We start from the raw sequence: 13,827 nt of genomic DNA on the forward strand, positions 1-13,827 counted from the left end.
GACAGTCGGCAGCGTGCCCGCTTCCAAGATGGCGGCGGCGGCGGCGGCGATCTCCGGCGCGCTCGGACGGGCGGGCTGGAGGCTCCTGCAGCTACGGTGCCTGCCGGGTGAGGGGACGGCCGAGCCGGGGAGCGTGGAGGGGGAGGGAGAGGGCACGAAGCCGACTGGGCTGGGTACGGGATCGGAAGAGGTCGTCGTGGCGGCCCGCAACCAAGGTGACGTGAAGGGCATCGGCGCGGATCCGCCGGCGTCCTGGTCTCGAAGGGGTCGCCTGGATGATTTCTGCCCCGATTCTCGAGCTGTGAGGGGCAAAGAGTAGCGGAGCAGGGCCTGTCACTCCCATTTAGCGAAGTTAACGGAGTCCCAGAGAGGGCTGTGGGTGCCCAAGGTCACACAGCTGGGTAGTTGCAGACCCGGACCCAGTCTCAATAACTGTTGCCAAGTCCCCGGGCAGGGCCACTCGGGGGATAGAGTTGGAAGCAGCTGCAAAGAGCTCCTAGTCCATTGTTTCCCAAGTCAGTTACTTCTTACCACTAAAGTAATTCTATGATTATTCCCACAACAGAACCTGTATCTTCGTTTGTACATCCGAGTTCTTAAAACTATAGATGTCTACTTTAGAAGAGGTTACCTTATGTTATTACTGTAAATGGAAAACCAGTGTCACATCCATAAATAGAATGAACACATTGACGCATTAGCATGAATATATAACTAATGAAACAATTATAACTTCCTGCATTTCATCAGAAATCTTCTTGCGAACCTCAGTGGTTCCACAGTTGTGCTTGGGGACTTCTCCCCTCCTTTTCAAAGTTTTATGAGTATTTGTTCCATTTTTTTTTTGGACAAATAATAAAATATTGATATTTTTACACTGTTATAACTGTTATAACACTGTTATAACTGTTCTGCATTTCTTTTAAGATCATTGTTCCTTGAGTTAGTCCAGATTTTTTTTTTTTACAAAAATGAGTATTAATACTATTGTTTTTATACAGAACTCCAAACTACGTATGTTTAGTTAAAGTAATGCCTGTGACCCAGTAAAGCCACTCCTAGGTATTTACCCAAGAGAAATGAAAGCATATGTCCACCAAAAGGTTTGCAGAAGTATGTTTATAGCAACTTTACGGGTGAAGCAATCCAGGTGTTCACCAACAGAATAGTGTTTCTTAATGGAATACGGCTCAGCAATAAAAAAAAAAATAATTTCCACAAAACTACTAATCCATCTAAAAAAGACTGCAAAAAATATACTCTTACACAAAAAATATATTGTATGATTCTACTTAGATGAAATTGTAGGACTGATTAAACTAGGGTGAAAATTTCAGAACAGTGTAAGTGGGGAGTGACTGGGAAAGAGTATGAGGGAACTTTCTGGGATGATAATATTCTCTAGATAGGGGTTCAGGTTATGCAAGTACCTATACCTTTGTCAAAACTTAGAATTGGCACAGTTAAGATTTGTGTGTTTCATTTTACATAACTGTCACCTCAATAAAAGAACAGTAAATAAATATTGAACCTCTGGTTAATGGTATGCATGCCAGAATGTGTAGAGTGAGGAGTACGGAGGGCTACAACAAATGCATCAAAAATAAGCTGGATTTATGGGGCGCCTAGGTGGCTCAGTGGGTTAAAGCCTCTGCCTTTGGCTTAGGGCATGATGCCAGAGTCCTGGGATCAAGCCCTGCATCGGGCTCTCTGCTTGGCAGGGAGCCTGCTTCCTCCTTTCTCTCTGCCTGCCTCTCTGCCTACTTGTGATCTCTGTCTGTCAAATAAATAAATAAAATCTTAAAAAAAAAAAAAAAAAGCTGGATTTAAAAAACCAAGCTGGAATGATGAATGAAGAGTGTGATAGATCTGTAGAACCTAGATGGTAGATATACAGGTGTTCATGCCATAGTTCTTTCAACTTGTTGTATCGGTTTTTTTATAATAGGGACACCTGGGTTGGTCAGTCAGTTAAGCATCTGACTTGATCTCAGCTCAGGTCTTTTTTTTTTTTTTTTTTTTTTTTTATTTATTTGGGGGGAGGGGAGAACACAGGGAGAATGAGAGGGAGAAGCACACTCCCCACTGAGCAGAGAGCCCAATGTGGCACTCGATCCCAGGACTCTGGGATCATGACCTGAGCAGAAGGCAGATGCTTAACCAGCTGAGCCACCCAGGTGCCCTCAGGCCGGGGTCTTGATCTCAGGGTAGTGGGTTCAAGTCCTGCATGACACATCTGATGACACCATATAACCACTATGGGAGCCAATACTGAGACCTTCTCATTTCTAGTCCAGTGCTCTTGCTATGATGTAAATATGACATTTTCAGGTCACTTTCACTTTTTGATTGGTTTTCACAACACTCCCATTGAGCAAACAGATTTTTACTCTTATTTTGCATATTTAAAAATCATGGTCATTGGGGCGAAGTGGTTTGTCCATCAAGATAGTTAACAAATGGGGGTACCTGGGTAGCTCAGTGGGTTAAGGCCTCTGCCTTTGGATCAGCTCATGATCCCAGCATCCTGGGATCAAGCCCCGCATCGGACTCTCTGCTTAGCAGGGAGCCTGCTTCCTCCTCTCTCTCTCTGCCTGCCTCTCTGCCTACTTGTGATCTCTGTCTGTCAGATTAATAGATAAAAAATCTTAAAAAAAAAAAAAAAACAGTTAACAGATGATAGCAGCAGGCCCAGAAGCCAGGTCTTCAGTTACCTGGCTCATGCTTCTGCCCCCACATCATATCACAAGGTTGCCAACTTACCCAAAATTTTTGCCTGGAACTCAGCAGTTGGATAAGTGGCTCTGGAGTAGACTCAGCCCTGCTTTTCCTCTCCCCCATCCCTCGCACCATTCTGAGTTTCAGAGAGTCTTCTCTGGTAAGTGTCCCTGACTGACCAGCCCAGTTTTTATTTCAGTGTCCCGTTGCCAATCAGCCGTGGTGTCATGTGCCTTCCATGCTTCAGCCATGCAGCTAAAGACTACAGATGAGCAGAAACAACAACCTCCTCCATCTTTTTCGCAGCAACATTCTGAGACACACGAGGCAGAAGAACCCAATCCAGAATCTTCTCGTTCCCCTCCCAGGTATGCGCCAGAACCCCCATTCATCCATTTCTGGCCATTTTGCGTGCTCGGATATGTCTGTCCTATCTCTCCTTCCGCTCTTCTTTTTATCCCCCTTTTCACCTTCTATCATTTTTCAGGTTTGCTGTGAAAGGAATCTATGGTTTTTTTGGGAAAAATTGTGCCTGTTCATTCTAAAATACCTAAACAATACAAAGAAGTTCAGAAAAATAAAGCAAAAACAAACCCAGAAATAACTTAATGTTTTCGTGAATATCCTTTTAGACGTTTTTCTAAGTATATTCCGTACATAAATCTATATATAGTAAGTAATTAATTACACTATACGTGCTGTTCCAGAAGCTGCTTTTTCACTCAACAATACATTTTTAATGTTTTCTCAGTCTGTATGACTGTAATGGTTGCATAATATTCCAGTGGTATGGCAGTATTAAAATTTACTTAACCTGGGGTGCCTGGGTGGCTTAGTGGGTTAAAGCCTCTATATTCAGCTCAGGTCATGATCCCAGGGTCCTGGGATCAAGCCCTGCATTGGGCTCTCTGCTCAGCGGGGAGCCTGCTTCCCCCTCTTTCTCTGCCTGCCTCTGCCTGCTTGTGATCTCTGTCTGTCAAATAAATAAATAAAATCTCTTTAAAAATTAAAAAAATAATAAAATTTCGTAACCTATCTTTTATTGATGAATATTTAGATTTCCTTCACTGGTATAAAAAAATAATGTGATTATCTCTCAGCAGTGAGAGCACTGAATCAAAGGACTTACACATTTAAGATTTTGTTACATACGTGGGGCCAAGTCGCCATCCAGGAAGGTGATAATAGTTTATACTTCCATTGCCTATTCTTCTTCTTAATCCTGCCACTGAGAAGTTCCTCTAGCTCTGAAATTAGGGTGTTCCTGTCATTTTTCTGGTCTCCTGATTAAAATACCTTTTATTTCAATTCAGCAAATATGTTTTTAAGATCTACTTTGCGCTAGGCCCTGGAGTTATCATTTGATACCAATACAGATAAAGAAACAGTGTGCTGGGGCACCTGGGTGGCTCAGTGGGTTAAGGCCTCTGCCTTCGGCTCCGGTCATGATCCCAGGAATCGAGGCCCACATCAGGCTCTCTGCTCAGCAGGGAGCCTGCTTCCTCCTCTGTCTCTCTCTGCCTGCCTCTCTGCCTACTTGTGATCTCTGTCTGCCAAATAAATAAATAAAAATCTTTAATTAAAAAAAAAAAAAGAAACCGTGTGCTGAGGGCTATGAACAAAGAAATCCAGAGTGCTAAGGGCATTTGCCTTCCTGTGACCTGGCCTCCTTGCTCCCTGGATCCCCTCTCTCAGTGACTATATGAGAAGAGAAAGACAGTATCACTTATTTTTTTTTTAAGATTTTTAAAAAATTTATTTGACAGAGATCACAAGTAGGCAGAGAGAGAGGCAGAGAGAGAAGAGGAAGTAGCCTCCCCGCCAAGCACAGAGCCCGATGTGGGGCTCGATCCCGAGCTGAAGACAGGGGCTTTAACCCACTGAGCCACCCAGGTGCCCCGACAATATCACTTTTGTCCCATTGGTGTGGAAATAGCAATACTGGCACAGAAGTTAATGTCTTCCCGACATGTGCTCAGAGGAGGCACTGAGCCTCTGGCTTCTGGTCAGGCACATTTTGCCTGTCACGCAGGAGGCGGGGAGATGAGGTGTGCTGGGCTCTGTCGCCACATTTCTGTTGTGTGTGGGTCTCAGGTACACAGATCAGGGCGGTGAGGAGGAGGAGGACCATGAGAGCGAGGAGCAGTTGCAGCACCGCATCCTGACGGCAGCCCTGGACTTCGTACCTGCACATGGGTGGACAGCAGAGGCCATCGCAGAAGGAGCCCAGGTATGTAGGAGATAGGGTGGGGTGGCCTGGCTGGGATCAGCCCGAGCAAACGGCCTCGTGCTTACTTCCGGCCCAGCTTTGAGCCCCTCGCTGCTCCAGGATTTTGCGAGGGGAGGCTTTTTTCCCCAATAGGGTGAAATGGTTTTATTTTTAGTACAGAAAGATCATACTGTAGAGTTGGTTCTTGGGAGCTAAGTTCTAAAGGCGGTGCACTAGGGAAGCGTTGCCAGTGATCACAACTACCACATTTCTTTGAGTCTAAGATACCAGTGGTTGTAAGAAGCACCATTATAGTATGCATCGCTGAAAAAGAAAAAAAGCTATTTAGGACGTGTCAGGTGTATAATTCACACTGATTGTTTAAACTGAAAAAAATGGGGCAGTGGGGTGTCTCAGTTGGTTAAGCACCCAGCTCTTCATTTCAGATCAGGTCATGGTCTTGGGGTTGTGAGATTGAGCCTGAGTCGGGCTCCCTGCTGAGCCAGGAGTCTGCTTGAGATTCCCTCCTTCCCCCTATGCCCCTCCCCCTGGCCCCCTCAAATGAATAAATAAATCTTTAAACAAAATAAGAAACAGGGGGGCACCTGGCTGGCTCATTTGGTAGAGTCTGCAGCTCTTGGTCTTGGAGTTGTGAGTTTGAGCCCCATGTTGGGTGTTGAGGTTACTTAAAAATAAAAATAAAAATCTTGAGGGAAATGATAAAATAGGTACATCTTAGAACTGATGAAATCGGTTGTTTGAAAACTCTCCAGAAGGCACCATTTAAGAGACCAACTCGCCTGATTTTTCTCAGTACATGCCTCCTGCACAGGAACAGATAGCTGCTTTAGATTAAGCCCCAGGCTTGTGCTGAGGCCGCAGTGTACAGAATTGTCCGGCAGGGCCACATACTGCCCTGCAAGAGCTCTGTGAGAGCAGTGAGCAGAGGAACTCTGGATTCACTTCTCAAGCTTGCAGGGGAAATGGGATGGAAGGGTGAGCATGCTTGAACACTGGCCGGAAGAACCCAGAAACAAGGGTGGGGTAAAAGTACGAGAGAAAGTGGCAAAAGAAAAGTACAAAGTCCATTGAAGGCAGGAACTAGGAGATCCAGAAAATGAGTGGGAGGACAGTCTTAGGTGTATTGGGGTGAGGTTGGAGAAGACAGCTGCAGGTTTAGTTTCTGGAATATTAAGGGAGTTCCCCGGAGACAGCTCTGTTCTCTGGGAAGCAGGTGTGGTTGTCTCATGAACCTGAAGTTAGGAAAGGGTAGGAAGAGACAGAGATTTGAGGGTGGTGGAGAACATTTGAAAGAACCGTTAGAGGAAGTGGTGGAGCAAGCGGAGGAGAGAAATGTACCAGGATTGTTTGGAAAGATACTGAATTATTCTGTGGGTGACTGGTCCTTTTCACTCTATCTCCTCATTCGTAGTGGCTGCATAATACCCTTTGTGTTTACTTGATCTCAGCTGACAAACATTTGAGTTGTTTCCGATTTTTTAGTGTTCTAAACCTATTTGTGCAACACATTTAAGTGCATTTGGAGAAGTGGAATTGCAGTTTCAGGGAGTGTATCCCTCAGGGGACAGAGACTGTCAGTTAAGTTATTCACATAGAGAGAATTTGTTTTTTCTTAAAGTTTTTTGTTTTGTTTTGTTTTTTAAATTATTTGACAGAGACACCGCGAGAGAGGGAACACAAGCAGGGGGAGTGGGAGAGGGAGAAGCAGGCTTCCCGCTGAGCAGGGAGCCTGATGTGGGGCTCGATCCCAGGACCCCAGGATCATGTCTTGAGGCGAAGGCAGATGCTTAATGAGTGAGCCACCCAGGCACCGCCAGATAGAGAGAATTTAATACAAAGAGTGATGAGCTAGGTGGAAGGTTGGTAACCGGGCCACTGGCAGTGTAAGCACCCTCTAGGGTGTTATGCAGGCTGCTGCTGCAGAAGTGGCTCCCATCTCCAGGGCTAAGGGGACAGGGGGAGAAAGTGGAATTGTTAAAAGGAGAAGCTTGAAGGAGAGCCCCTGTGGAGGCAGAACTCAGGCCTCCTGGGCTGCTGCTAGTGCTGCCCTCTGGGAACTCAGACAGAGGGTCCCTGGGGGCAGGGGAGGGTGGTGGCTGGCTGGAACCAGTCCTGGGGGGCCGCCAGAGGGTGCTGCTGCCGAGTTGAAGAAGTGAGGCTGGGGAGATGCCCACTGGAGCCCCTAGCGGACCTGCCGGGTCCCTCCTTCCCCTTCAGCCTTGCAGTCTTCCTCCTGCCTCGCAGTCCCATCCCCATCCTTCTGCAGACCCTGCCTAGCACGGGGCGGGGAGGGTGGCTGGCGGGGCTGCAGCCCCTGCCTCACGAAGCTGAGGGCAGCCTTGGGGCCGAGACGCGAACTCACTGTGTTAGTCCAGAGTGCATATGGATATGGGTGTGTGTGTATGTATAAATATTGGTTTATTTAAGGAATCTCTGCACCCGGTGTGGAGCTTGAATCCACAGCCCAAGATCAGGAGTTGCATGCTTTACCCTCTGAGCCGGCCAGGTGCCCAAGTGTGCGTATTTTTGAGCCTGTTGTTAACCCATGTAGTAGAAGCAGTATAACCTGGTGGTAATGAGTTCTGAGCCTCAGTTTCCTGGTCTGTAAAATGTGGATGAGGATAAGTCCCAGCAGTGGGTGTTGCCGCGAGGCTACAGTGAGATGGTGTGTGTCACGTGCTTAGTGGAACGCCTGACGTGGTAAGCGGACATCTCCATTAGAAGTGATGCCGCTGCACGTGTGTTGTGAAGCCCGCTGTACTGCGGTCTGGGAAGGCTGGGTCAGCAGGAGCTCTGTCTCCACTCCCAGCATTGGTGACTGGAGTTAATCATCTTTTTTGTTCCTTCTCTGTCCTCTGTCCCTGGTGCTTTCAGGGCTCTGCCTCTGGTAGCGGCTCAATGATCGCCATATATCAGGAAGAGTTGAGGATCTCCGTGGCTTTCTTAACTCCTTAATAACTCACTAAGAGAAATGTTTTTTGGTTTTTGGGTTTTTTTTAATAACTGAGAGGCCTAATTTCCAGGAGATTTAGGTGAAGCCAACTAGTGAGGAATTGCTGAGTGCTCTTCCCAGCCCCTTTTTTTGTCAGGCTCCAGGTTACTAGTGTCGGAGCTCAGTTCTAGCAGGAAAGGGAGTGTTTGGGGTCATCCAGTAACAGAAAAGTCTGGAAGTAGTTCTGGCACAGTGTTCTTGGATTTTGCGGATGGGAATCGTCTCTTCGTCCTGTCTCCTTTGCTTTCCTCTCTGTGAGTTTCATTCTCAGCAGGGGCTTCCCATGCAGGACTAAAAATGGTTCAGCAGCCTCAGTGGAAAGAGAGCACTTCTTTCCCATCAGCACTAGCAGAAGCCCAGAGGCAGCCTCTTAGGGCCTAGGTTGGGTCCTGGCAGGTCCCTGAGCTAGTGGCTGTGAACTCCAGCTGTCCACGACCGGACCTCACGCTCTACCGTACACCAGGGGGCTTGATGGAGCACGGTGGAACTTCTGATCAGCTTTACCCAAACCACAGGGACCAGAAACAAAGAGTAGAGTTAGCCCATTAAGAATCAATCTGCTGTTGCTAGATAAAGAGGCACTAGTGAGGAACAGGCAGCACAGGTCCACTACATCTGTCTACCACTCTCCTGTTTTCCCTGTCTTCTGTTGTAGTCCCTAGGTCTGTCCAGTGCGGCAGCCAGCATGTTTGGGAATGACGGCAGTGAGCTGATCCTGCATTTTGTGACCCAGTGCAATGCTAAGCTCGCTCGTGTGCTGGAAGAGGAGCAGAAGCTGGTACAGCTGGGCCAGGCAGAGTAAGTCTGCTCAGGATGGCAGCTAGGGATCGGGGTGGGGGGAGGCTCAGGTTCCACTGTCTGCCCCAGAAGGCCAATCCAAGCAGAGCCAGAAGAGAGGAGCATGGAGCAGCCCTGCTGCTTGGACGGGCCTGGAACACAGCCACCCGTCTGTGATAGGCCAGCATCAGGGGCCAGTGGGCCCCCCACCAACCCAGAGCTGAGTAAGTGGTGTAGCACTGAGCCCATGCCTTTGACCTGGAGACACACTATTTTCTTTTCCCTCTTCCAGGAAGAGGAAGACAGACCAGTTCCTGAGGGACGCAGTGGAAACCAGACTGAGAATGCTGATCCCGTACATTGAGCACTGGCCCCGGGTACAGTGTCCATATTTAGGCCCCAGGGCAACAGTGTATTCATGGGCTTAGTTCTCAGTGCCTAGCCCTCAGAGGACCTTGCACATTCTGCGGAAGTTAGCTCGTTCATCTGCACAGACCCGGGGATACTGGGATTCTCAGTGCACTCGGTAGAGCTAAGGAGTGCAAACTGGGGAGTGCCAGAGGGAGGAACACCTGGGTCTCAATACCTAGAAAGATGAGTAGCCCGGGGAACTAGGTCACATCTGTGCTGGGTCCTGGTGGCCCAAGTGTGCCACCAGCTCTTCAGTGAGGAGGAATCCAGGACAGAGATTAGAAAACGAGAGGAGTTTCTTGGCCATCGCCATTAACAGGCCTGAGGTGTTCCGGGTGTCAGAGGCCTGGGATGGCTTCGCCAGCTGTCCACGTGGTGCTTGAGAATTAGAGTATTCATTCCAAGGGCTTTTTAATCCCCTTTTCGGAAGCTTCCTTTTTCTGGTTTCCAAGCATGTCACCATATGGGCCATCCTCTTAGTTAAGAAAATTGAGTCCAAGCATATCAGGGATAAGAGGACAGCCAAGATTATCTTGTGTCCCTCACCCAGCTGGGGTACCACGGAGCCTGTGGTGTCAGTCAGTCAGTGGACAGGCATGAGAACGCCTGTGCCTAACCCCGGGCTCTGTGTGGAGGGAGTACAGTGAGTCAGCTCCCGTCCCCTGCCTGTGCCTGCCACACTTGATCTTCAGACCTCTGGCCTTGACTCATTCCACCTTGCAGTTAAAGCAGTGGAAGTCTGGATTGGGCCCCAGCTGCCTTCTGATTCAGCATGTTTTTCTTGTGGGCTCCTTCAATAAGAGAAAACTTTCCAGCCAATCCAGGGCCTCTGACTAGCTCCCAGCCAAGTCCTGACTAGGCCACAGCCAATGGATTTTTGAGTTGGTAAAGTGATAAGACCTTGTCCTCTCAGGAGTTATCTGCTAAGGAAGCAGCTCTGGGGGGTGCCATTTCTTGTATGAGTTGAAGGATTTTTGGTTTCAGGTATGAGAAACCAACTTGAGTTAAGCAAAACACCAGAGAAGCTGCGGTGGGGCTTTGAGGACAGGAATGCTGCTGGGCCCTGGGAATGGCCTGGCATTTGGACCTAGAAACCACTTGGACCCTTCTCCCATCTCTGCCTCTCCCTGCATGTTATAGAATGGGGTGCCCTCCCTCATCTTTGCTCTCAGGGCTGTTAGACCAGGCTAGACCTTCTGGCTGCTGGCCTTTCCAAGGCCATGTGCTGGGGATGGAGAAGCTGAGCCGGCCAGCTGAGGGTAGGATCTATCCCTGGCTCCTATCACCTGTAGCCAGGCTGGTCAACTGCCAGGAGCTCACACCAGCTGGGTGGAGATGGTAGGCATCAGCAGGAGAGTTGGGCAGACCCTTTTACACACCTCCATGGAGGGATGAGGCACCCTCCGCCTGTGCGCTGTCATTCCTGTGTCCTATTTCTCTGTCCTTCTGTGTTCAGGCCCTCAGCATCCTCATGCTTCCTCACAACATCCCGTCCAGCCTCAGCCTGCTCACCAGTATGGTGGATGACATGTGGCACTACGCTGGGGACCAGTCCACTGACGTGAGTGCTTTCTGCAAACCTACTGGATACCGGGAAAGGCTTGGGTTAAGCATTTCTTCGGGAAGTTTGTGAAATTTCTTAGGTCACAGATCCCTTCGGGGGCCTGCGGTGCTATTCCTGTCTAGGGAAGGAGAGGCTAGAGGTGGGGAAGGTCCCTCCGCAAGCCACAGTGGGAGCCAGGTCCTCACCCAAGGGCCAGCACTCTAGCCACAGATAAGCAGTTGTTCCCTCTGACCCCAGTGGTGATTAGACTGCTATTTTATAAACATTTTCTCCTAAGATTCAGATTCTGCAGTGAGCTTTCTCAGTGTGTGTCTTGCATGAGATTGATTTAAAAAGGGGGGGGGTGCCTAGATGGCTCAGTCAGTTAGATGTCCGACTCTTGATTTCACCTTGAGTTTTGATCTCAGAGTCATGAGATCTCCACGCTAGGCATGGAACCTACCTGAAAGAAAAAAAAAAAAAGAATGCCATGGAGCCACCTATCACTTTGAAAAGAAACTCCCTCCCCCAGGCCACTTTGGCCTGCTTTGCTAAGAGATCAATAAACCTTTAAATAGGCACTAGGAAAGAGTCTGACTTGCTAATGCTATCATATTTCTGGTAGGAAATTAAAAAATAAAAAGTACACCTTCATAGATGAAATTAATTTGTCATGGTGCCTTGTGGAATCTACGCTGGGGAGGCAAAGAAATATTCCTGCCACAGTTCTAACAAAGGACTTTAATAAGCTTCCCCCGCGTGGGAGTACAACCACCAACAGAGTGGTGAGAAAATGAAATTAGAAACCCAAGAAATTAAAGGAATAAAACATGAAGTAGCTGAGCTAGTACGCAAAGAGCAGTTTGCTGGGCCCGCCTAAGTGGCCAAGGGACCGGAACCCTCAGCTCAGCCCAGGTGCTCTGATCTGTCCTCGGTCCTGTCTCCGCCCTCAAATGATTGATAAACACACCACAGTGTGCTCGTAATTTGCTAACCATAGGGCCTCTCCAGCGTTTTAGGTGGCCTGAGACTTAGTCTTTTCACCAGCAGTTTCGAAATGGACTGGCTGTAGCAAAAATCACTGGGGATGCTTATCAGACATCTAACTCCTTGTACTTTCTTCAGACCCCCTGACTCTAAGCTCTAGGATATTGGGCCCAGGAGCTTGCATTTTAATCTCCCGGGTAATTTTGATGCCTAGCCAGTAGTGTTATCCAGGGAGGGCAAATGTATCTTTAGGGGAAAGAAGGGATCAGGAGGGAGCCCACATGAGCCTGTGGCTTTGGGTAGGAGCCACCCCAGACTTCCCCCAGTCCACAGCAATAATGGTGACCTGCCTTCTTGGCTGGGTTTCTCTGCAGTTTAACTGGTATACCCGGCGAGCTGTGCTGGCTGGCATCTATAACACGACAGAGCTGGTGATGATGCAGGACTCCTCCCCAGACTTTGAGGACACTTGGCGCTTCTTGGATAACCGGATTAATGATGCAATGAACATGGGCCACACCGCCAAGCAGGTAGTAGGGGCTAGACCTTTGGGAAGCCACCTCTTCAGGCACACCACCCTCCTCAAGCCACAGCTGGTCTCCTGTCCTTTTGCTCCCCTTTGGCCCCAAAGGACAGTCCTGAGGGCCTGCCCAGGGAGTCGGGCTGGCTCTTCCTCATACCAGCCCTTCCCTAAGAGCCACACTTGGACCACTTGTGGTTGTGTCCGTAGGCTCTTCCTCCAGTCCACAGGGTCCTCATGAGTCCCCCCTGATTTGTCCTGCCTGTTTGACCTTTGAGCTTGTGTGGGGGACTTAAGAGAACCTGACCCTGACTCCTTCTAGGTAAAGTCCACTGGAGAGGCACTGGTGCAGGGACTCATGGGTGCAGCAGTGACGGTGAGTACCGCCCCCCTCACGCCTGCCCTCCTGTTCCACTCCTGCCCTGTGGTCCTTACAACATGTGTCAAGGATCCGAAAAGCTTTATACTGGAAAGCTACTAATAAAACTAAGAGTGTTCAGTCCTAGTCTCTGATCCCAAATTCCCCACCTCCTTTTTTTGCTGCCATTAAAAATCATGGCTGACTCCCGGGTCCCTGGCATGTCAGATCTGTGGGTCTCAGTCATGCCTGCCACCTTGGAAATCCCAGTCTTTCCCACGGGAGTCCTGGGGACAGGGCAAGGCCTCATCCTTCCCTTTTCTGCCCTGTATCAGCTCAAGAACTTGACAGGTCTAAACCAGCGCCGGTGAGCATCACGGGGTGTGAGCTAGAGTGCCCAGAAGAAAAGCTACAGATACATTGAAAGGGCTTTGGAAAATAAGAAGTGCCATCCACGAACAGAGTGTTAATGGGAAGACACTGAAGGACTCCTTAGTCACTGCGACCGCCACCTCCTCAGTTCCGAATACCAGGCCAGGCCTTTTGATGCCTTTCTGCGCTGCAGCCGTGTGATTGGAAAATGAAGCTCTCATCCAAGCCTTCGAGCCACAGAAACCCAGCAGATCCCTGTCATGGTCTCACGGATTCCTTGATCACGTCTTAACCTTCCTGGAGTGTTCTCTGGGGCTCCCAGATCAGAGTCACGGTGTGGAACCAGTTCAAGGTGGCTGGCCACCCCCGGCACAGCACAGACTTGTGCACATAGGTGGTCCTTGCACCGCTCTCCTCTCTGGTATCCGAGATGCTGCACCTGGGAACCCATCAGAAAGCTGCCACACCTGAGACCAGAGCCTCTGGACAGCAGTGCTCAGCTCGGCCAGGGGTGGGAACCCGGGCCCGCTGTCACATTACACCAGCTCATGTGGCAGGGTTATTCGTGAACTTAAGAGTGTAAAAATAGTAATAAATATGTTTGAAGCAGTTTCATATTGGCAGTTTCCGTGTGGGCCACAGCAGGTATCCAGGACCCCAGAGCGAGGACAGCAGTGAGGCTGGAAAGGCTTGAGGCTTGCAGCCCGGATACCTGGGCTCTGGTCTTTGTGAGGACTACTACCAGGGGGTGGTTATGGCAGCTCTGCCTCTCTGGATCCAGCTTCCCTTCTAGAAGGGAAGCACTGTTAGCTCCCTTGGCTGCTGTTTCCTATCACTAATCATTTCGGTGCTCTGTTCTTTAGCATTAATGATTTTCTCCCTACACTGGCTGAGTTCCTTTTGCAAGTCTGGTTAACTC

General features: G+C 49.0%; 1 protein-coding gene across 1 annotated transcript; it reads left to right on the forward strand.

Annotated features, from left to right (window-relative positions):
* The first annotated feature begins 13 nt into the window (after positions 1-13).
* On the forward strand, positions 14-13,523 carry COQ9 (coenzyme Q9). Its single transcript, XM_059383806.1, has 9 exons — positions 14-107; positions 2,918-3,086; positions 4,813-4,948; positions 8,596-8,738; positions 9,010-9,094; positions 10,585-10,689; positions 12,033-12,188; positions 12,501-12,554; positions 12,872-13,523. Exons 1-9 carry the CDS (start codon positions 29-31, stop codon positions 12,905-12,907), a joined length of 963 nt encoding a protein of 320 aa, XP_059239789.1. The 5' UTR covers positions 14-28; the 3' UTR covers positions 12,908-13,523.
* Positions 13,524-13,827: the final 304 nt, after the last annotated feature.

The sequence above is a fragment of the Mustela nigripes genome, chromosome 17 (assembly GCF_022355385.1).
Source record: "Mustela nigripes isolate SB6536 chromosome 17, MUSNIG.SB6536, whole genome shotgun sequence".
Taxonomy (NCBI): Eukaryota; Metazoa; Chordata; class Mammalia; order Carnivora; family Mustelidae; genus Mustela; species Mustela nigripes.

Bases quoted from the DNA above. Each gene is read 5' to 3' on its own strand.
- COQ9 (XM_059383806.1), top strand. From the start codon at position 29: ATGGCGGCGGCGGCGGCGGCGATCTCCGGCGCGCTCGGACGGGCGGGC. The intron at 8,739-9,009 runs GTAAGTCTGCTC...TCCCTCTTCCAG, and splicing joins GTACAGCTGGGCCAGGCAGA to GAAGAGGAAGACAGACCAGT. The intron at 12,189-12,500 runs GTAGTAGGGGCT...GACTCCTTCTAG, and splicing joins TGGGCCACACCGCCAAGCAG to GTAAAGTCCACTGGAGAGGC.